Source organism: Portunus trituberculatus, chromosome 31, assembly GCF_017591435.1.
Source record: "Portunus trituberculatus isolate SZX2019 chromosome 31, ASM1759143v1, whole genome shotgun sequence".
Lineage (NCBI taxonomy): Eukaryota > Metazoa > Arthropoda > Malacostraca > Decapoda > Portunidae > Portunus > Portunus trituberculatus.
Genome location: NC_059285.1, coordinates 21,604,908 through 21,629,128, shown reverse-complemented (window position 1 = coordinate 21,629,128; position 24,221 = coordinate 21,604,908). Strand labels below are relative to the sequence as shown.

General features: G+C 37.6%; 1 protein-coding gene across 7 annotated transcripts in view; it reads left to right on the top strand.

Annotated features, from left to right (window-relative positions):
- LOC123511327 (dipeptidyl peptidase 8-like) overlaps positions 1–23,388 on the top strand; it is a 610,443-nt gene extending 587,055 nt beyond the window's left edge. For 3 of the 7 annotated variants that reach the window (XR_006676755.1, XM_045267115.1, XM_045267112.1), the window contains one exon: positions 19,487–23,388. Coding sequence is in view for 1 of the 7 variants with exons in the window: in XM_045267116.1 (XP_045123051.1) it covers positions 23,146–23,293 (148 nt within the window). In the remaining 6 variants the exon portion in view is untranslated. The remainder of the gene's footprint in view (positions 1–19,486) is intronic. The other 4 variants (XR_006676756.1, XM_045267113.1, XR_006676754.1 and 1 more) reach the window with 3 other exon arrangements.
- Positions 23,389–24,221: the final 833 nt, after the last annotated feature.

The following is a 24,221-nucleotide window of genomic DNA, read 5'->3' as shown; positions in this document are numbered from 1 at the left end:
AGGTTCTATTCCATTCCCCATCTTATAGATTCCCACTGGTTGTCTTTCACTCTTTCCTATTTCTATGTATGGCTTTTGTCCACATTGAATTCCATCTCCCACTTTTTACTCCATTTCCAGATCTTATTTAGGTCTTCCTGCAGTATTTCACAATCCTCTTTTTGCTTTATAACTCTGCACAGTTTCACATCATCCGCAAACACATTTATGTAGCTGTTCACTCACTCTGGCATGTCGTTTATATATATGAGAAAAAGTATTGGCGCCAATACTGACCCTGTGGCACTCCGCTTTCTACTGCTCTCCACTTAGACTTCATATCTTTAACTACCGTCCTTATTTCTCTCCCCGTCAAATAATTTTCCATCCATCTCAATGTGCTTCCTTTTAAGCCACCCTTCTCCTCTAACTTCCACAGTAATCTTTCATGTGGCACTTTATCAAATGCCTTTTATTAAATCTAAATAAATACAGTCAATCCATTCCTCTCTCTCTTGTACTTTATCAACTATTCTAGAGTAGAAACTCAGTAAATTTGTTAAACACGACTGATCTTTTCTAAAACCAAATTGGCTATGTGATAATAATTTGTTGTCTTTAAGAAACTTGATCCATTGTTTCTTTATTACTCTTTCACACATCTTGCATATTACACTAGTTAGTGATACCCCTCTGTAATTTAAAGGTTCTTCCTTCCTTCCTTTCTTATATATGGGAACCAACTCAGCTCTTTTCCATTTTACTGGTACCATTCCATTTTCTATTGACCATTTTATGATGTTGTATATAGGACTTGCTAGTTCTTCCCTACATTCTTTTAATATTCTGCCTGAGACTTCATCCGGTCCTGTTCCCTTCTCTTAATCTAATTCTGTCATCAACTCTTTTATTTCAAGCTTGGTTACTTAATCTCTTTCATATAGACGGTCTCTATTACCCTGTGGTCTTTCGAATTTGGATTCTTTAGTAAAGACCTCCTGAAATTTACTATTTAACAGTTCTGCCATACTTTTGGGTCTTCCACCATCCGTTCTCCTTTTAACCTTTCTATTGTATATTTTTGCCTTATTTTTCCATTTATGAATATGTAGAACAATTTTGGTTGCTCCTTACATTTTTCGACAATGTCTTTTTCAGAGTTCCCTTCCTCTTCCTTCCTCACCTTAGCATATTCATTTCTGCTGCTTTGAAGTTTATCTTATTTTCTGGATTTCTATTTCTCCTCCACCTTTTCCTTGCTCCATCTCTTTTCTCCTTGCCTTAAACCAATCTTTCTTTCCTTCTTCTTTAGCTCTCTATTTCGGGACATATTCCCTGACTCCTGTTTTGTATATTTCCAAAAATAAGTTATATTTCTCTTGCACCCTCTCTGACTTTTCCATCTCCTCCCAGTTAACATTTTTAAAATAGTTCTTGAGGTTCTCAATATCAGCCTTTCTGTAGTTTAATCGGTCTCTTTTGTATGATTCATCTCTATCTTCCTTTCCCTCTTCTATATCCATTTCTAATATTACATGGTCACTCTTTCCGAATGGGCACTTATATCTTATGTCATCGTTCATTTGTATGCCCCTTGTAAAAACCATGTCCAATCTCACCGGCTCGTCGTTTCATCTGAATCTTGTGTTTTCCTTTACTCTTTGGTCCATCATATTGTCTATCATTAGGTTCAGGAATCTTTCTCCCCAGGCTTCTTCCCCCTTACCACTTTCATAATTTTCCCAGTCTACCTCCTTACAGTTGAAATCTCCTACTAATATAACTTTTCTCCTTTCTTTAACGATTCTCGTTAGACTCCTTATTGTGTCATCTATCATGTCTTTATATTCATGATTGGTCCATGAATTTGTTTTTGGTGGCACATATGTTACAATGATTGTTAACTCTTTTTTATTAATATGCATATTAACATACAGTACTTCTGCTTTTCCTTCCCCACATTCCACTTGGTTTATCACCATCTCCTTCCTTATCATTATCGTGACTCTTCCTCCTCCTTTACTCTCTCTGTCTTTCCTCCATACATTATACCTATTATCCAAGTCTATTTTGATTGCCTCATTTTTTTTTGTTTCAGCCAGGCATACAATATCCTGTTCTTCTTTCTTTATGTAATCTTTTAATTCTAATTTACTTGATAAAACCCCATCTGAGTTCATATACATCATTTTTAGTCTCTTGCCTTTACCAATTTTAATTAAACTTGTTCCACTTTTTTCTCTTCCTTCTCTTTTATATACCATTTCCTTATCCTGTATCCTAGAATTCTCCAAAAAATGCCTTTTTTTCCTCTTCTGACCTTTCATTATTTTTTTCCTTGCAACCTTCTGTTTCTCTGAGTTAAGTTGTTCTATATAATATTTCTTCTATTGCTGTTTGTGATTTTAGTAGTATCTTAATTGGTCTCATTGTTCCTTCTGTGTATTTCTTCTACTTCATTTTTTAAGTTCTGCCTATTTTCGTTGTTTAGATTTTTTAGTAGGTCTTTGACTAATTTCATTTCTTCTTTTTCTCCTTGGTTTATGTTTTATATTTTTTTTTCTTTTAATCCAAATACGATTACACTCTTCTTTTTTTCTGCAATTTCTTTAACTAGATTTTCTTTTGTCTTGAGGACTCCTATCATTTTGTTTGTCATACTTTCATCTCTTTCTTTTAGTTGTTCTTGAATCACCTCTGGAAAATCATCCTTATCTTTCTTATCTTGGACTCTCCATGCTTGTACTTCTTTTTTAATCACATTCTGTACTCTTTCCTCTTCTTTGTTTACTAGATCTTTCAGCTTCTCTTTTTCTTTCTTGGCTTTACCGAGTCCTTCTTCCATCTGCTTCTTGTAGTTAGCTACTTCCTTTTTCAGTTATTTCATAGTTTTCTAGTGAAGATCAAATGATTCTCACTCTCTTCCTTCTCTGTGTGTGTGTTTATGTACCTAGTTGTAGTTTTACAGGGCCTGGGCTTTATGCTTGTGTGGCCCTGTCTCCATATCTACACTTATCTAATTTTTCCTTAAAACTATGCACACTTGTTGCTGACACCACTTCCTCACTCAAACTGTTCCAAGTCTCAACACATCTTTGTGGGAAACTATATTTTTTAACACCTCTCAGACATCTTCCCTTCCTCAGTTTCTTACTATGTGATCATGTGCTTCTAATGTCATATTCTTCTCTCAGGATTAGTTTCTCATTATCCACTTGATCCATTCCGTTAATCAATTCATAAACTTGTATCAGATCCCCTTTCTCTTTTCTCTGTTCCAGGGTTGGTAGATCCATAGCTTTTAGTCTCTCCTCATATGTCATCCCTTTAAATTCTGGAACTATTCTTGTAGCCATTTTTTGTAGTCTCTCCAATTTTTTTGTGCTTCTTTTTATGGGGGTTCCACACAACTCCTGCATATTCCAATCTGGGTCTTATTTTAGTACTTTTCAATTTCTTCATCATTTCTTTGTCCATGTAGTGAAATGCTAATCCAATATTCCTTAGCAAATTATATGTCTCTCTGAAAATTCTATCAATATGGCTTACCGGTTGATTGTTTTCTTCCATCGTCACTCCCAAGTCCTTTTCGTGTGTATTTACCTAGTTGTATTTTACTAGTTGTAGTTTTACAGGGCCTGGGCTTTATGCTCGTGTGGCCCCATCTCCATATCTACACTTATCCAATTTTTCTTTAAAACTATGTACACTACACTCTTTGCTGATACCATTTCCTCACTCAAACTCTTCCAAGTCTCAACACATCTTTGCGGGAAACTAAATTTTTGAACATCTCACAGACATCTTCCCTTCCTCAGTTTCTTACTATGAGATCTTGTGCTTCTAAAGTCATATTCTTCTCTCAAGATCAGTTTCTCATTATCCACTTCATCCATTCTGTTAATCAATTTATAAACTTGTATCAGATCCCCTCTCTCTCTTCTCTGTTCCAGGGTTGGTAGATCCATAGCTTTTAGTCTCTCCTCATATGTCATCCCTTTAAATTCTGGAACCATTCTTGTAGCCATTTTTGTAGTCTCCAATTTCTTATGTGTTTCTTTTATGGGGGGTCCACACAACTCCTGCATATTCCAATCTAGGTCTTATTTTACTACTTATCAATTTCTTCATCATTTCTTTGTCCATATAGTGAAATGCTAATCCAATATTCCTTAGCAAATTATGCGTCTCTCTGAAAATTCTATCAATATGGCTTACCAGTTGATTGTTTTCTTCCACTGTCACTCCCACTTCCTTTTCCTTTTTTACTTTTTCTAGTTCTTCTCCATCCCCCATCTTATAGATTCCCACTGGTCGTCTTTCACTTTTTCCCATTTCCATGACATGGCTTTTGTCCACATTGAATTCCATCTCCCAATTTTTACTCCATTTCCAGATCTTGTTTAAGTCTTCCTGTAGTATTTCACAATCCTCTTTTTGTTTAATGACTGCGCAGTTTCGCATCGTCCGCAAACAGATTTATGTAGCTGTTCACTCCCTCTGGCATGTTGTTTTATATACGAGAAAAGTATTGGCGCCAATACTGACCCCTGTGGCAGTCCACTGTCTACTGTTCTCCACTTGGACTTCATATCTTTAACTATCGTCCTTATTTCACTCCCTCTCAAGTAATTTTTCATCCATCTCAATGTGCTCCCTTTTAAGCCAGTCTTCTCCTCTAACTTCCATAGTAATCTTTCATGTGGCACTTTATCAAATGCCTTTTTTGAATATAAATAAATACAGTCAATCCATCCCTCTCTCTCTCGTACTTTATCAACTATTCTAGAGTAGAAACTCAATAAATTTGTTACACATGACCGACCTTTTCTAAAACCAAATTGGCTATTTGATAATAATTTGTTGTCTTCAAGGAACTCAATCCATTGTTTCTTTGTTATTCTTTCACACATCTTCCATATTACACTAGTTAGTGATACCCCTCTGTAATTTAAAGGTTCTTCCTTCCTTCCGCTCTTATATATGGGAACCACCTCAGCTCTTTTCCACTCCACTGGTATTGTTCCATTTTTCTATTGAGCATTTTATAATGTTGTATATAGGACTTGCTAGTTCTACCCTACATTCTTTCAGTATTCTGCCTGTGACTTCATCCGGTCCCATTGCCTTTTCCTTGTCCAGTTCCTTCATCAACTTTTTTATTTCAAGCTTGGTTACTTTAATCTCTTTCATATGGACAGTGATCTTTCAAATTTGGATTCCTTAGTAAAGACCTCCTGAAATTTACTATTTAACAGTTCTGCCATACTGTTTGGGTCTTCCACCATTCTGTTCTCTCCTTTTAACCTTTCTATTGTTTCTCTTTGTCTTATTTTTCCATTTATGAATCTGTAGAACAATTTTGGTTGTTTTTTACATTTTTCAACAATGTCCTTTTTATAGTTCCTTTCTTCTTTCTTTCTCACCTTAGCATATTCATTTTCTTGCTGTTTTGAAGTTTTCCTTATTTTTCTGGATTTTTGTTTTCTCTCCACCTTTTCCATGCTCCATCTGGTTTCTCCTTTGCCCTAGCACACCTTGCATTAAACCAATCTTTCTTTCCTTCTTCTTTAGGCCTATATTTCGGGACATATTCCTTGACTCCTGTTTTGTATATTTCCAAAAATGAGTTATATTTCTCTTGAACCGTTTCTGAGTTTTCCATCTCCTCCCAGTTTACGTTTTTAAAATAGCTCTTGAGGTTCTCAATATCAGCCTTTCTGTAATTTAATCGGTCTCCTTTGTATGATTCATCTCTATCTTCCTTTCCTTCTTCTATATCCATTTCTAATATTACATGGTCACTCTTTCCCAATGGGCACTTATGTCTTATGTCATCGTTAATTTGTATATCCTTTGTAAAAACTAGGTCCAATCTCGCCAGCTCATCGTTTCCTCTGAATCTTGTGTTTTCCTTTACTCTTTGGACCATCAAATTATCTATCATTAGATTCAGGAATCTATCTCCCCAGGCTTCTTCCCCCATACCACTTTCATAATTTTCCCATTCCACCTCCTTACAGTTGAAATCTCCTACTAATATAACTTTTCTCCTTTCTTTAATGATTCTTGTAAGACTCCTTATTGTGTCATTTATCATGTCTTCATATTCTTGATTAGTCCATGAATTTGCTTTTGGTGGCACATATGTTCCAATGATTGTTAACTCCTTTTTATTAATATGTATCTTAATGTACAGTATTTCAGATTTTCCTTCCCCACACTCCACTTGATTTACCACCATCTCTTTCCTTAACATCATCATGACTCCTCCACCTCCTTTACCCACTCTATCTCTCCTCCATATGTTATACCTTTTATCTATGTCTTTTTTTAATTGCCTCATTTAATTTTGTTTCCACCAGGCATACAATATCTGGTTCTTTCTTTATGTAATCTCTTTAATTATAATTTACCAGATAAAATCCCATCTATGTTTGTATACATTATTTTTAATCTCTTGTTCTTATCATTTTTAGTTAAACTTGTTCCATTTTTCTTTTCCTTCTCTTTTATATACCATTTCCTTATCCTGTCTCCTATAATTCTCCAAAAAAATGCCGCCTTCTCCTCCTCTGATCTTCCATTATTTTTTTTCTCTTGCTTCTGCCACCAGTTCCTTGTGTCTCTTCCTTTCCTCTTCGTTTCTATTTTTTTTCTTTATATATATATATATATATATATATATATATATATATATATATATATATATATATATATATATATATATCTTTGCAACCTTGTTTCTCTGAATTTGGTTTTTCTAAATAGTATTTCTTCTGTTGCTGCGTGTGATTTTAGTAGTATCTTAATTGGTCTCACTGTTCCTTCTTGATATGGTCCCATTCTATGGATTTCTTCTACTTCCTCTTCTAAGTTCTGTCTATCTTCGTCATTTAGATGTTTTAGTAGGTCTTTTACTGATTTCATTTCGTCCTTTTCCCTTCTTGGTCTATATTTAACATTTTTTTATTTCAGTCCAAAAATAATTATATTTTTTTTCCACAATTTCTCTTACTAAATTTTCTTTTTTCTTCAGGACTCCTATAATTTTATTTGTCATATTTTCATCTCTTTCTTTTAACTGTTCTTGAAATACTTCCTGAAATGATTCCTTGTGTTTCTTATCTTGGATTCTCCATGCCTGTACTTCTTTTTTAATCACGTCTTGTACTCTTTCTTCTTCTTTGTTAACTAGATCTTTCAGCTTCTCTTTTTCTTTCTCGGCTTTACCGAATCCTTCTTTAATCAATTTCTTGTAGTTAGCTACTTCCTTTTTTAATTCTTCATTTTCTGTTCTTAGCCTAGTTTCGTTTTCTTCCACTCTTTTTATCCTTTCTTTCAACTTCTGGAGCTCTTTATCCTGTTCTTTCTCTTTCATTCCCATACTCTCCTTTATCAATTTATCTAATTTACATTTGATAGTCAACATTCTATCAAATAGTGAATTATGCGCTGTATCAAAGCCTTCGAATGCTCTTTCTCCCTTACCAACATAGTCATCATCAGCTTTCATTCTTTCCTGTGTCTCATACCTGCATTTAGGTGGAATCTCTTTCTCACTCATGATTTTATAACACTGTATTCATGAATCCACACTAATCGCCCAGGCCACTGCAAACCCAAACAAAGGTAGTGAAGATCAGCTGATTCTCGGGAGCAACGGTATTGCGTCCTTTCTCAACCGCGTCTCTCTCTCGTGTGTGTGTGTATTTACCTAGTCGTATTTACCTAGTTGTAGTTTTACAGGGCCTGGGCTTTATGCTCGTGTGGTCCCGTCTCCATATCTACACTTATCCAATTTCTCTTTAAAACTATGTACACTCTTTGTTGACACCACTTCCTCACTCAAACTGTTCCAAGTCTCAACACATCTTTGCGGGAAACTATATTTTTTAACATCTCTCAGACATCGTCCCTTCCTTAGTTTCTTACTATGCGATCTTGTGCTTCTAAAGTCATATTCTTCTCTCAAGATCAGTTTCTCATTATCCACTTCATCCATTCCGTTAATCAATTTATAAACTTGTATCAGATCCCTCTCTCTTCTCTGCTCCAAGGTTGGTAGATCCATAGCCTTTAGTCTCTCCTCATCTGTCATCCCTTTAAATTCTGGAACCATTCTTGTAGCCATTTTTGTAGTCTCTAATTTTCTTATGTGTTTCTTTTTATGGGGAGTCCACACAACTCCTGCATATTCCAATCTAAGTCTTATTTTAGTACTTATCAATTTCTTCATCATTTCCTTGTCCATATAGTGAAATGCTACTCCAATATTCCTTAGCAAATTATACGTCTCTCTGAAAATTCAATCAATATGGCTTACCGGATGATTATTTTTTTCCATTGTCACTCCCAAGTCCTTTTCCTTTTTTCCTTTTTCTAGTTCTACTCCATCTCCCATCTTATAGATTCCCACTGGTCGTCTTTCACTTTTTCCCATATCCATGACATGGCTTTTGTCCACATTGAATTCCATCTCCCATTTTTTGCTCCATTTCCAGATCTTGTTTGAGTCTTCCTGTAGTATTTCACAATCCTCTTTTTGTTTAATGACTCTGCACAGTTTCGCATCGTCCGCAAACAGATTTATGTATCTGTTCATTCCCTCTGGCATGTCATTTATATATACGAGAAAAAGTATTGGTGCCAATACTGACCCCTGTGGCACTCCGCTGTCTACTGTTCTCCACTTGGACTTCATATCTTTAACTATCGTCCTTATTTCTCTCTCCCTTAAGTAATTCTTCATCCATCTCAATGTGCTTCCTTTTAAGCCACCCTTCTCCTCTAACTTCCATAGTAATCTTTCATGTGGCACTTTATCAAATGCCTTTTTTAGATCTAAATGAATACAATCAACCCATCCCTCTCTCTCTTGTACTTTATCAACTATTCTAGAGTAGAAACTCAATAAATTTGTTACACATGACCGACCTTTTCTAAAACCAAATAATAATTTTTTGTCTTCAAGAAACTCAATCCATTGCTTCTTTATTACTTTTTCACACATCTTGCATATTACTCTAGTTAGTGATACCGGTCTGTAATTTAATGGTTCTTCCTTCCTTCCGCTCTTATATATGGGAACCACCTCAGCTCTTTTCCACTCCACTGGCACTGTTCCATTTTCAATTGAGCAATTTATGATGTATATTGGACTTGCTAGTTCTTCCCTACATTCTTTCAGTATTTTGCCTGAGACTTCATCCGGTCCCATCGCCTTTTCCTCATCTAGTTCCGTCATCAACTTTTTTTTTTAAGCTTGGTTACTTTAATCTCTTTCATATAGACAGTCTCTCTATTACCCTGTGGTGTTTAAAATTTGGATTCCTTAGTAAAGACCTCATGAAATTTACTATTTAACAGTTCTGCCATGCTTTTTGGGTCTTCCACCATTCCGTTTTCTTCTTTTAACCTTTCTATTGTTTCTTTTTGTCTTATTTTTTCATTTATGAATATGTAGAACAAATTTGCTTGTTCCTTACATTTTTCGACAATGTCCTTTTCATAGTTCCTTTCTTCTTCCTTTCTCACCTTAGCATATTCATTTCTTGCTGTTTTGAAGTTTTCCTTATTTTCTGGATTTCTGTTTCTTTTCCACCTGTTGCATGCTCCATCTCATTTCTCCTTTGCCCTAGCACATCTTGTGTGTGTGTGTGTGTGTATTCATCTAGTTGTATTCACCTAGTTGTAATTTTACAGGGCCTGGGTATCATACTCGTGTGGCCCCGTCTCCATATCTACACACATCCAACTTTCCTTTAAAACTATGCACACTCCTCGCTGACACCACTTCCTCACTCAAACCATTCCACACCTCCACACATCTTTGTGGGAAACTCTATTTCTTCACATCCTTCAAGCATATTCCTTGGCTATCTTTTTACTATGTGATCTCGTAGTTCTATTTAAGTTTTCCTCTCTCAACATCATTTGCTCATTATCCACTTCATCCAGTCCGTTCAACAGTTTATAAACCTGTATTAAATCTCCTCTTTCTCTTCTTTGTTCCAAGGTAAGCAAATTCATTTCTTTTAATCTCTCCTCATAGGTCATTTCTGCCAATTCCGGAACCATTTTTGTTGCCATTCTCTGCAATCTCTCCAACTTCCTTATATGCTTCTTTTTATAAGGGGACCAAACCACTCCAGCATATTCCAATCTTGGTCTAATTACCGTACTAATTAATTTCTTCATCATATCTTTATCCATATAATGAAGGCTAATCCAATATTTCTTATCAAATTATACGTTTCTCCAAACATCTTATCAATATGAGCCTCAAACTGCCCATGGTCTTGTATTATCACTCCCAAATCCTTTTCCTTTTCCACCTTTTTCAACACTACTTCTTCACCCATCTTATATGACCCTCTTGGCCGTCTTCCACTCTTCCCCATCTCCATCACATGACTTTTGCTCAGATTAAATTCCATTTCCCACCTCTTGCTCCACTCCCAAATCTTATCCAGATCTGCCTGTAAAATTTCACAATCTTCTTCACTCTTCACACACCTACACAACTTCGCATCATCCGCAAACAAATTAATATAACTGTTTACTCCTCTGGCATGTCATTAATATATACAAGGAAAAGTATTGGTGCCAGCACTGAACCTTGTGGGACTCCACTCTCCACCACCAACCAGTCCGACTTTGCATCCCTTATTACCGTTCTCATCTCCCTCCATCTCAAGTAGTTTTCCATCCACTTTAACACTTTTCCTTTCAGTCCTCCATAAATCTCTAATTTCCATAGCAGTCTCATGTGAGGTACCTTGTCAAAAGCTTTCTTTAAATCCAAATATACACAGTCCATCCATCCCTCTCTCTTGTATTTTGTCAACCACTCTTGAATAAAAGCTCAGTAGATTTGTTACACATGACCTCCCTTTCCTAAAGCCAAATTGATGATCCGATAATAACTTATGATCCTCCAGGAACCGTATCCAATATTTCTTTATCACCCTCTCACAAATCTTACCGACCACACTTGTTAGAGACACAGGTCTATAGTTAAGAGGCTCTTCCTTACTGCCTCCCTTATAAATGGGCACCACTTCAGCTCTTTTCCACTCTACTGGTACTTCCCTGTTTCTAATGAGCACCTTATAATATCATATAATGGATCAATCAATTCTTCTCTACACTCCTTCAATAATTTTCCTGAAACTTCATCTGGTCCCATCGCTTTATCATCTTTAAGTTCCTCCAACATTTTATATAACTCCTTTTAGGTATCTTAATGTCATCCATGTGCACATTTCCTTGTACATTCTGAGGCTTTACAAACATTGTTTCTTTAGTAAATACTTGCTGAAACCTATTATTTAGCAATTCCGCTATATTCTTAGGGTCATCTACTATCCCTTGCTCTCCTTTTAATCTTTCAATGGACTCTCTCTTTTAAGTTTACCATTTATGAACCTGTAAAACAATTTTGGATGTTCCTTACTCTTGTCTACAATATCTTTTCAAATTTTCTTTCTTCCTCCTCCTTACCCTCACATACTCATTTCTCGCCACTCTATAATTCTCCTTATTTAGTATATTCCTGCTCTTTTCCATCTTTTCCAAGCCACATCTCTCTTTTCCTTAGCCTTAACACAAGTTGCATTAAACCAATCCTTTCTTCCTTCCTCTCTCGGTTTATACTTTGGTACAAATTTCATAACTCCTTCTTTATAATATTTCATAAAAATCTCATATTTTTTTTGCACTTCTCTGATTTGTAACATCTCCCAATCTAATTTTCTGAAATAATTTTTCAAACTTTCTGTGTCCATCTTTCTATAATTCAATCTACCACTCCTGTATGTCTCGTCTTTCCTTCGCTGTGTTGTTGCTATCTGCATTTCCATAACCACATGATCACTCTTTCCCAAAGGACATTTGTATTGTATATCTCCACATAGGTACACTTCTCTTGTTAACACCAAATCCAGTCTAGCCGGTTCATCATCTCCTCTATATCTAGTATTTTCCTTCACCCTCTGTTCCATCATATTTTCCATCATTAGATTAAGAAATCTCTCTCCCATGCTTCCTCTCCAACACCACTTACTAGATTTTCCCAATCCACCTCCTTACAATTAAAATCTCCTACTAGTATCACCTTTCTTTTTCCAGATAATACACTTTCCAAACTCTGTAAAGTATCCTTGATCATATTGTCGTATTCCCTTAATGTCCAAGAATTTGTTTTAGGAGGTACATAGGTCACCATGATTATTAATTCTTTTCCATCACTTTTTATCCTTATGCTTATCACTTCTGCGTTGTTCTTCCCATACCAAACCTTATCCACATTTATTTATTTCTTCGTCATAATCATAACTCCTCCTCCACCTTTACTCTCTATCCTTTCTCCATATATTATATTTATTATCCAAATTTACCTTTGTTTTTTCATGTAATTTTGTCTCAGTCAAACACACTATATCAGGCTTCTCCACCATCATATAGTCTTGCAATTCCAATCTACTTGACAGTATCCCATCTATATTAGTATACATTACGGTCCACCCACTGCTCCCTCTAGGGGTTCCTCCGCATTCCTTCTTTCCACATACCACTTTCTGACTCTCTCTCCTATAACTCTCCAAAAACTTTCTCTTTCTTCTTCAGACCGTTCATCATTTTTCCTTCTCGCCTCTTCCAACAATTCCTTATATCTTCTCCTCTCTTCCTCATTTCTATTTTTTCTTACATACACCTCTTTACAACCTTCTACTCGTACCTCTCTTAACTTTGATGTTCTATATAGGATATCCTCCGCAGATTGTTGTGACTTCAGTACTACTTTAATCGGTCTGCTCACTCCCTCCTTATACGGACCCAGTCTATGGATCTCTTCCACTTCTTCTTGTAGGTCTTTTTTTCATCATCATTTAGATTTTTGAACAGATCTCTTACCGTTTTCAATTCTTCCTTAATTCTCTTCGGCTTATATGTTATATTTTGTTCTTTCATCCCAAATATTAACACACTCTTCTTCTTTTCTGCTATTTCTCTTATCAATGTTTCCTTATTCTTCATAACATTAACCAGTTCCTTGGACCTTTCTTTTTGTCTTCCTTCAACTGATCTTTAATTATTTCTTGTAATCCAACCATCTCTGCTTCCTCGACTCAGTCCATTGTGTTTTCTTCAGTTCCCATTCCCTTTCAAACCTTTCATTCTGCTCACTGATCATTTCCTTAAAGTCATCTTTCTCCTTTACTACTTTCTCCATTTTCTCCTCCAACCGTCTCTTGTATTTTTTAACCTCCACTCTCAAGTGTGCATTCTCATCCACCAATCGTTTTCATTTTCCTCCAGTCTCTTAACTCTTTCCTTCAAAGCCTTGCAGAATTCTCTATCCTGCTCCTCCTCACTCCTCTGAACTTTTGATTCCTTCACCAACTCCTCAAATCTCTTCTCCAACATTACCAATCTACCCTGCATTGTTGCTCCTGTTGAAGATGGACTCATGCTTTGATTGGCCACTTTCGGTTTTGCTCCCTGGGCCTCATCGGCATATTTTGAATTTGGTAACTTATTTCTTACCGGTCTATCCATTTTATTTCACTCTTCCTGGGAGCATGTGGGTGTGTGGTGGTGTGCACTGGGGGCCAGGCCTGGTAGCTACGTGTGTGTGGTGGGATGCGTTGGCGGCTGTTATGGCTGGCCTTTGAGTGGTTCCCGCTCTGTCGTTTGGAGTGCGGAGGTTCTCACACCTCCGATCACTCTTATGTACATGCCACCAGGCTACGTTCACTCTGTACACTCGTTCACTCGCTCTGGTCGCCCTTTAATACCAATAACGATTCTCACTCAAGCACATTGCTTAGCGTGCGGAGTGTTAGTTAGATGCCACTCTGAGTAGGAGGCACATCCACTCTCCATGGAGCGCGGTGTGTGTGTGTGTGTGTGTGTGTGTGTATTTACATAGTTATATTTACCTAGTTGTGGTTTATGGGAGGGGAGTAAACTGATGGTGTCCTGTCTCTATATCTTTTATCAAATTTCTCCTTAAAAGTATGCACAGTCCCAGCCATTACAGTCTCATCAAGTTCATTCCAATTGTTCACAAGTCTCATTATGAGGGAAAGTATACTTCTTGACATCTCTTCTACAAAAACCCTTTTTCAACTTCTTCAACTTCTTTTCCTTTATTCTTCCAATGTAGTAATGTCCAATTTCCTCAATCTTTCTCCATAGGTTAAAATACTTATATATGGAACCATCTTTGTAATTGCTCTCTGCACTCTTTCCAACTTCATAATATTTTTCTTCTTATGAGGAGGCCACATGATCGCCGCATATTCCAATTTTGGTCATATCACAGAAATCAATATCCTCTTAATCATCCTTTCATCAAAATACGAAGGCCACTCTCCCTCTTTACTAAATTCATCATACCATTAACAATTCTATTTATATGTTTGTCTGGAGTCAAGTCATCTATAACAGTCACTCCCAAATCCATTTCTTCTTTCGACATCTCCAATTTGACACCATTCACTTTATAGTCGTATTGTATTCTCTTTTCACTCTTATCAAACTCCATTACCGTACACTTATTCAAGTTAAACTCCATTTGCCATGTTCTGCTCCAATTACTAATCTTATCTAAATAAATTTGCAGCACTAAACAGTCATTCACATTTTCGACCTTCCTCATCAGTTTTGCATCATCAGCAAACAGGTTTATATAACTTTCAACTTCTTCACTCAAGTCATTAACGTAGATAACAAACATTAGTGGTCCCAACACAGATCCCTGTGGGACACCACTAGTTACCTTAAGCCATAATGAACACTGGTCACATATTACTGTCCTCATTTCTCTGTCATTAAGATAATCCACTCAAGTAATCTTCCACCAATGCTGCCATACTTTTTTTATCTTCCATAACAATCTTTGATGTGGTACCTTATCAAATGCTTTTTTTCAAGTCAAGATATACCGCATCCACCCATCCATCTTTTTCTTGAATGACGTCAATCACTCTTGCGTAAAATGATAGCAAATTAATGGAGCATGACCTACCTTTTCTAAAACCAGACAGACAATTTGTTATTATATCTTGTCTCTCTTTAACCACTCTCTCGCACAACTTCCACCACCACACTGGTCAGTGACACTGGTCTGTAGTTTAAAGGATTTTCTTTACCACCTTTAAATATCGGTGTGATATTTGCTCTTTTCCAATCCTTAGGCACTAAACCTTTCGTCAAGGATATTACCACCAAAACTAAGAATTTTTCCAACTAGTTTTTCTTTACATTCCTTCAAAATCCAGTTTGACACTGTCCGGTCCTATTGATTTATTTACATCCTTTAACATATCAAAAATTTCATCACATGTCACAGAGATAATGATCAATGAGTTACATCTAATAATTTCACCATCAGGGTTGAACTCTCTTTCCTCAGTGAAGACAGAATTAAAACGTTCATTCATGCCATATCTCGTACTTCTTCATAAACTGTGTCTTCAACTTTAAGCTTAGTTATCCCGTCTCTCTGTTTCATCTTACTATTTATGTGTCTAAAAAACAACTTGGGTTCATTTATGCACTTGTCAATTATATCACTCTCATATTTCTTTCTCTCCAGCCTTATCATCTTGGCATATTCATTTCTAACTTTAATATTCCAACTGTTTTCAGTTTTATGCTTCCTCCATCTATTCCAAGCATTAACCTTGTCATTTTTGGTCTTTACGCATTTAGCATTAAACCACACTTTCCTTTTTTTGGCTCCCAGTCCTCCTCTAGGTACAAAACTCCTGACCACAACATTGTAAATTTTCAAAAATTCATTCCATTTATCTTGGAAATTCTCAGCCTTCTCAAAATCACTCCAGTCCACCTCAGCAAAGAATTTCCTCAATTTCCTGAAATCACCCCTGGCATATCTAAGCCTTTTTACCTTATACTCCTCATTTACAGTCTCATTCTCATTTAATACATCAAACGCCATTAACACATGGTCACTTTTCCCCAAGGGACTTTCACATTGCAAATTTATAATAGTGTCCATATCTTTGGTAAATGCCTCGATGGTGAATCACTTCCTTTAAATCTTGTATCACAATCAACTCATTGAGTCAACAAGTTTTTCGTTGACCAATTTAAAAACTTATTGCTCCAGGAGTTTTCACCTCCACTGGGCATCATAGTTTCCCAGTTCACTTGGCAATTAAAATCACCTACAATAACCACATCAAAGTTTTTCTTAACCACTTCCTCTAAAATTCTTAAAACATTCACCAACATATCATTGTGCTCATCCCCTCTTTGGGGATACGTGCATTCCCACATAATTTACAGTTTTACTGTTAGTACCTGAGACTATTACCTGTAAAATCTCAGAATTTCCTTCACATCTAATTACCTCCTCCACTTTAACTCCCTTCTTAGTCAAAATCATAACTCCTCCACCTTCTTTAATTTTTCTATTTCTCATCCACACTTCATACATGCCACCACCATCAGGAATTCCCCATTCACTTTTCCACTTTGTTTCAGTCAGTATCATAACATCCAGTTTAATTATGCTTAGCAACTCATTAATTTCCACCATCAAAGAGAGCATTCCATCAACATTTGTATACAATACTTTACTTAGTTTCCTGGAAGCTTTTTCTTTAACATTTTTATGTCTCTCACTTTCCAGTAAAATTGACTATTTTCCTCCTCTGTTCTCTGTTCGTTTTTTTTTTTTTTTGTTTGGCCTCATTAATAATTTTTCTTCTTTCAGTCCTCTCTGCTTCATCAAGACCCCTGCTTATCCAGACATTGCCAAATTCTTCATTATCAGACAACCTCCATGAGCTATTTAAGACAAGCTCTGCCTGGACCTAAGTTGCAAACCTGATTTTAACTGGTCTAACTTTATTAGCCTCAAATTTACCAATTCTGAAGAAATCCTCCATCTGTTGTACCTCATCTGTGTGTGTGTGCGTGCATGTGTGTTGTTGACCAATATCCATATGTGACATCAAATCAGCTGTAGGAGAAAGAAAAAAATGATGCTGTCTTAAGATGTAAAAGTGCTTCCTTCATTTATTATCCCCTTATTTCTTTTAAGTTACCTCTCTGAATGTAGGAAAAAAAAAAAAAAAGTCATCTTGCTATGTAAAAGTGCCATTTATTATACCTTTGTTCCTTTTATCTCCCTATTAGTTTTACTCTCATTCACCCTCTTTTATATCTAATATTTGATTACCATTTTCTCCTATCCCCTTATTCGTTACCATACTCTCTCTCTCTCTCTCTCTCTCTCTCTCTCTCTCTCTCTCTCTCTCATTATCCAATAGCGTGGCTTCATATGTGTGACGTCAAATCAACTGGGTGGAGGAGCTGCAAAAGGGGAGCTGGGAATCGAGGCGAGCGGGTGGGATGAATTCTTTGCGAGAGTGCCTGACATTATATATTGTTACCTTGACAGAAAGAGTTGTTTTGTGGTGTAGTATCAATCATCACTTTGTTTACATGTGCAAAGATATCTGGGAATTGATTTGAGAGCATCTCTTACCATAGACTTGCCACCAACCATTACCTCAATGCTGGACCTTGGCCTCATAGGATGCAGGCTCATTTCCTGAGATTTTTTTTTTTTTTTTTTTTTTTTTTTTTTGAGAAAAGTTGCTTTCTATGAGCCATGAAATATGGTATATATATTCATAAACCAAAACCATTTTCTCCATAGGATTCAATGTAAAATAAATTAATCTGTTCCTGAAAAGGCTGTCTGAGAGAGTGACTGGGCATACACCTTGAGGTCCTTGCAACATGTATCCTATATAAAATGCTTTTGTGCACCTCTCATCTAGAATAAACAAAGGATCATCATTACTATAGTAACAGCATCTAACTGACAACAAGACAGCACATGCTTACCTTCCTGGAGACATTTATCGTGCATCACTAGGTGTCCTGAAGGTGAAGCACTTCTGTGCTGTGATCAGCTGTGATGACAATGTGGCAGCCTAAACAAATATCTCACAGAATCTTGTGATTACCAAGATTTGGAATACCAGCAAAGCATCTTGACATTGTATTATTCTAAATAATTTGCATAATAAAAAAATAAATAATAGGCTTTTTACCTCATGTTATTTCAAAATTGCATAATCTAAACACACATAAATCAAGAAATACTGCATTCACCTTGCTTCCATTATTCAAAGAAATTGCATGAATAATATAAAAACATTTCATTCATGCTTACCATTAGCTAATAATAGGCACTGATTTAGTGTTGCCAAATCATAATAAGTTCTTTGTACACTGATTGGCAGATATTCTATGACATAATGTAGGGTACATTATTTTAGCTGGTGGATGCCCATTGACACGTCATAAGAGCTAAGCCTGCTGAACTGAGAGTTGTACACGTGACCATCTTTCTCATGATTAAATAAAAATCAAATCTGCCAACACAGACATACCATATTTGATGGCTCATAAGACATACCTTTTCTCCAAAAAATAAGTAAATAATTAAATAAAAGTCTCTGGAAATGAGCTACATCTTATGAGGCCAAGATCCAGCATTGAGGCAGTGGTTGGTAGTAAGCTTATGGCAACAGAGGCTCTAAAATCAAACCCCAGACATCTTCACACATGTAAACAAAGTGATGATTGGTACTACACCTGGTGGCCGCATCACAGAACTAAACCAGCTGTGCAACTTGATTTTCTTGACATCATGTTATTCTAAGCAATCTGTGTAATATTAGAAATTGATTAGGTTTTATTTACTTCATGTTATTCCAAAATCACATACTCTAAACATGCATAAATCGAGAAATCCCTGTAGTCTATAAACTTATGTAAAATCCTAATTTTTATGATATCTAATGAAATATTTGTGGGTTGATTGAAACAGAAAGGCTTTACATAAATCCTGCATGTATGAGGCCCCTCTAAGCTGGTATCAAATGTACTGTATATAACAACGGAATAAATGAGTTTCCCAAAAGTATGACAACCATTTATTGCTACAAAGGAGAATTTTATCTTCATTAAATCCACAGTTGTGCATCAAACTGAGATTTGGAAGTACTTTTATTTGATCCTTTAGTGACCCTATACTTATTTCACTTCATGACATTTAACTGACATCACCGGTAGTAGATGAGATGCTCGTATCGCCAATTCCATGTCAGTTCACTGCTAGACTCCACGTGGTCCGCCTGCTCTTCTTTCCGCGCTTCGGTCGATGTGGTTTTCACTTACCAGCTTTTTCAAGTCGTCCTGGTTAGTTTTCCACCTGGTGCATGTACATATATGATCCAAGGACATATATGTTAGCGCTACTATGATACACATATATGATCCAAGGACATTTATGTTAGTGCTACTGTGATTACACACATGTGATCCTAGGACACATATGTTAGTGCTATGGTGATAACACTTTTGTGGATTACACATGGATGATCTAAGTACATAATTTGTTTACCTGTTATTTTACCCTGCATTTTCTTAATTTTTTTTTATCTGGAAGAGTTATGTCGGACCGAGACAAGGGCCATGGAACCCCACGGCGTCCTTCCTCCTCTTCCTCCGAAAGGAAACGTCGTGAGAAGGACCCCCTGGACAGCTCAGCCAAGCGGAGAAAAGCTTCTGGGGAAGGTAACAGTTCCCTACCTCTGACTGCCTGCGCTTCTCGGTCATCTTTCCCCCCAGTGGCTGGCCCAAGTGCTGTAAACATACCAGCCGTATCTCCACCACAAGATGCTGAGTTGGGCCGTCTGTCTTCTTTAATTAGTGGCCTCATCGATAAACTAGACAAGTCAGCAGGTCCTCAGGTGTCACTGGGACACAGTCCCAACTTTAGTGGTTTCCATGACATCTCGTTGGAGGATGAGGCCATTCCAGCTCCTCAGTCTCAGGCGTCCGTGTCTGACCCACTGGATGATCCCAACACGTTCACCGCCTGTCAACCTCAAGGTGCTCCTGTGCTGACGTCGCCTTCCAAAAAGCTCTCGAGGAGTTCGCAGGCCATTTCCATGGTGAGGAGGAGTTGGGTGACCCTTTGTCTGAGTGCCTGGCCTCCATCCTCAACCTGAGTCTGAGATGCCAGCCCTCTTCTGACAGTGCTAAACAGATGTGTGACAGGATCAAGCTCCCTAACAATGTGCCGAACTTAAAGGTGCCAATCACCAACTCTGCTATCGCCAAAGCTATGAACATTGGGGGCAAGTTAGTGGACACCCAGCTTTCCCTCACTAATGGCTTGCTTGTGAAGGCTTTAGTCCCTATTCCACGTTGCATAAGCAACATTGGTGATAGACATGTTCAGCCCATTACCTGCTACCTTGAGGGTCTTAATAACAGCTTCAGATTCCTTGCTTCTGCTGTCAACTACATTAATCAGCTGAGGAAAGAGGTGGCACAGATTCATGTAAATGACTCTGCTCTTGAAGAGCTCAGCAAATGGGAGTGTGAAGTGGGTCAGGATGACTTGTTCCCTTTCGATGTCACCAAGAAATGTGAGGAAATCCACAAGTCTAGGTAACTTGTGGGGCCCTCCTTCTGTCCTCACAAGGGTCCTGGGAAACGGTTTGCTCCGCCTTGGCAGACGAGTAGACACCCCTTACGGCCTTCCTACCAACAACAGGCATGCCCACGGTCCCAGATGAGGCCTTTTTTAGGCCAGAGACCTCCCCAGGGGAAGAGGAGGCCAGTGCACAGAACTCCTCAGTGAGGTCACCTTCAGTAAGCCCTCTTGTACCTACTTTGATTAACACTCCTACAAATTTCCGTGGTGGTAAGATCTTTAATGCTAAATTACAGTGGTGCCTTTTGTCTTCTGATAAATGGATTCATGATGTGGTTCATGGGAAACTTCTTGTTTTCTGTGAATGTTCCTATACCAATTAAAGCTCTAGGTCCCCTACATTTGTCTACTGCAGACAATGTCGCCCTGGACACTGCCATGGTCAAATTTATTGAACACGGTATAGTAGAATTATGTCCACCAGGGGATCACGGTTCCATTTCTAATGTGTTCCCTACTTTCAAAAAGGATGGTACTGCCAGAGTCATACTGAATCTAAAATAACTTAATGATCATGTTGAATACACTCACTTTAAACTGGACATTCTTAAGGATGTGATACCTCTAATCCTCCCCAATTGTTTTTTCATGTCTATAGATTTGACAGATGTCTATTTCTCAGTTTACGTTTGGCCAGAGGACAGGAAATGGCTTCAATTTATCTGGCGTAATGAGAAGTTTCGCTTCACTTGTCTACCACAGGGTCAGACATCTGCACCCTGCATCTTCACTAAACTGTTAAAACCTGTCCTCTCGCACCTTCGTAAGCTGGGAATAACTGTGTTCTACTATTTGGACGATTGTCTTTTTGTTGCTGACTCCACTGAGACTCTTGAGGGTTCATGTGACTTATGCCTTGCATCTTCTTGACTCCTTAGGGCTCACTGTGAATCTTAATAAATCAGTCGTAACATCTACCCAAGAGATAGAATTTCTTGGGGTAATTTTTGAACTCTATAAACACGACTTCCACCCTGACGTCCCGTAAGAAAGAACGCATAAAGGCAGAGGGTTTGCTCCTTCTGAACAGGGATGTTTCCTTACTTGCACTCTCCTCTTTCATAGGTATGGCTGTAGCTTCTGACCCTGCTGTAGAGTTGGCCCCACTCAGATATAAATACCTAGAAATAGTGCACAACAGGGAGCTTGCTAATCACCATGGCAATTATAGCTCACCTGTTCTTTTGGACTGTCATGCCCAGGAGTTGGTTGCCTGGTGGGTTAATAACATAGATTCTCAAGTAAAGTCCCTATGATCCTGTCCCTACCAACTTGAAATGTTTTGTGATGCTTTCCTGACTGGTTGTGGTGCTGTGGTCGGGGATGCCAAGACTAGGGATCACTGGGGTCATGACGAACTGGACCACATCAATTGTTTGGAATTGAAGGCTATCCTCTTGGGTTTACAATCCCTTTGCAAAGATAGCAGGGACACTCATATCTGCATCCGCTCTGATAATACCACCGCAACTGCCTGTTTAGATCATTGTGGTAGTATCAAGCTTAGTCTTAACGCGATTTTTGCCTGGGCCGAGTCAAGGGGCATTAACCTGTCAATACAACATATACAGGGATTACATAATTCAGAGGCAGACAAGGAATCTCATGTGAAAAACTTAGATGCTGAGTGAATGTTGCAACCCCATATTTTCTATAGCTTATGTCAACTTTTTCCCATGCCTGAGTTGATCTCTTTGCGACCCAAATTAACGCTCAGTTATCTGATTATGTTTCATGGAAGCCAGACCCATATGCTATACATATTAATGCTTTCACATTGACCTGGTCCAATAAGAAATTGTACGCTTTTCCCCCTTTCAGTATAGTCTCCCAAGTTCTGCAGAAAATTCAGGAAGACGAGGCAACAGTCATGTCGCTCCTACCTTTGTGCTGTTTCCAACAGCACGAGGATCAGTCATGTCGATCCTCATCAGTATGGGCCACATATCAAAAATTGGCTGTCTTTTTGCCTCAGCAGGGAAATTAATCCATTTCAGCCACCTTTAAATGTCCTCTTAGACTACCTCTTATCTGAATTTAAGAAGGAAATGGGCTGAACCTACAGCTCAATGAATACAATACGGTCAGCTATTTCGGCAGTAGCCAGTATCAATCATCAGCCTGTGGGACAGCATCCCTTGGTTGTCAGATTTATGAAGGCAGTCTTCCAAGAGAAACCATCTGGGATCCTCACTTGGTCTTAGATTACATTGCAGGTCTTGGACCCAATGAGTTATCGAGAAAATTAACTATTCTCCGGTCAACGTGGTCAAACTTTGCATTTATTAGACATTAGAAACATGACTATCTCAGAGCTTAGAGTCTCTTTCAGATTAGCTGACCCTCTAAAAACATTAAGGCCAGGTGACCATATGTCAGAATTGGTTTTTGTGGCTTATCCCACTGACAGGAGATTGTGTATAGTCACTTCCATTGTGAGTTACCTCAAGCGCACTTGCGCCCTCCGAGGGCCATTCACAAGCTTCTTTCTAACCACGAAACCTCCAATAAGGGTAGCCTCATGAGACACTGCGTCATTGGACAAAAGATATCATGCAATCTGCTGGCATTGACCTCAACATCTTCTCTCCTCACTCTACTAGGTCAGCTTCAACCAGTAAGGCAGCCCTAAAACTCCCCCTGGCCACCGTCATCTCCACTGTTGGGTGGTCCCGGGAATCCACCTTTACCAGGTTCTACAAGAGACCTATCAGCCACCTTGGACAATTTTCAAGAGCTATTTTTTCATAGCTCTCTGATTGTGTACCATGCTACCCCTTGTGGGTTTCCTTTTTTGTTTTATTACATTGGTTTTGTTTTGGGAGAAATAGATTGTTACTCCTGTTTTTGGACTCCTATTTTTCTTTATTCCTTTTCACTGGCATAGTAGGTTTGAGGAACCACTCTAAAGATCTCGTCTACTACGGGTGACGTCAATTAAATGTCATGAAGTGAAATTGTAGATTAAATGAATACTTACCAAGTGTCAAGTTTGATCTTGATTTCACGAACATTTAACTGAGGTAGGTAGTAAATGCCCTCCCTGCCCATCCCTTTACTCTTGTTCGATCTGTTTGGAACTATAGCCTCTTTGCACACGTGTATACTAGCTACTTCCTCTCAAACCTATGCTGTAAAGGACTGATGTGGAACTGGCGATACAAGCATCTCTTTTACTACCTCAGTGACGCAGTTAAATGTTCATGAAATCAAGATCAAACTTCACACTTGGTAAGTATTCGTTTAATCTACAATTTTGTTGCTTGTTTGATCTTATAATATTAAAAGGAGTTTTTATTCATAAAACTTGTCATGATTTTGTAGAAAGTTTTCTAAAAAGGATGAGATGAATAATGTTTGACAATTTGCTAGAGGTTGCTAGTACCTCACTGTGTTGTCATAAACAATATTAAGGCAAGATCTAGAGGCTGTTGTTATTATTTTGATTGCTTGTTGTTAAGACTAAGTGGTGACTGCTTTGTGTTCCATCTGAGTTAATGAAATAAGTAGAGCCTCTCCTTGAATTATGATGAGATTATGCTCTAAAAAAAAAATAAATAAAAAGTAAAAAAATCAAGTTGAATTCATTAAAGTAAAAAAATTAGGAACCACATTTAAGTTTTACTGTTTTATGCATTTTCTTATTTATCTATTTTGTCAAATAACAAAACAAGTCATA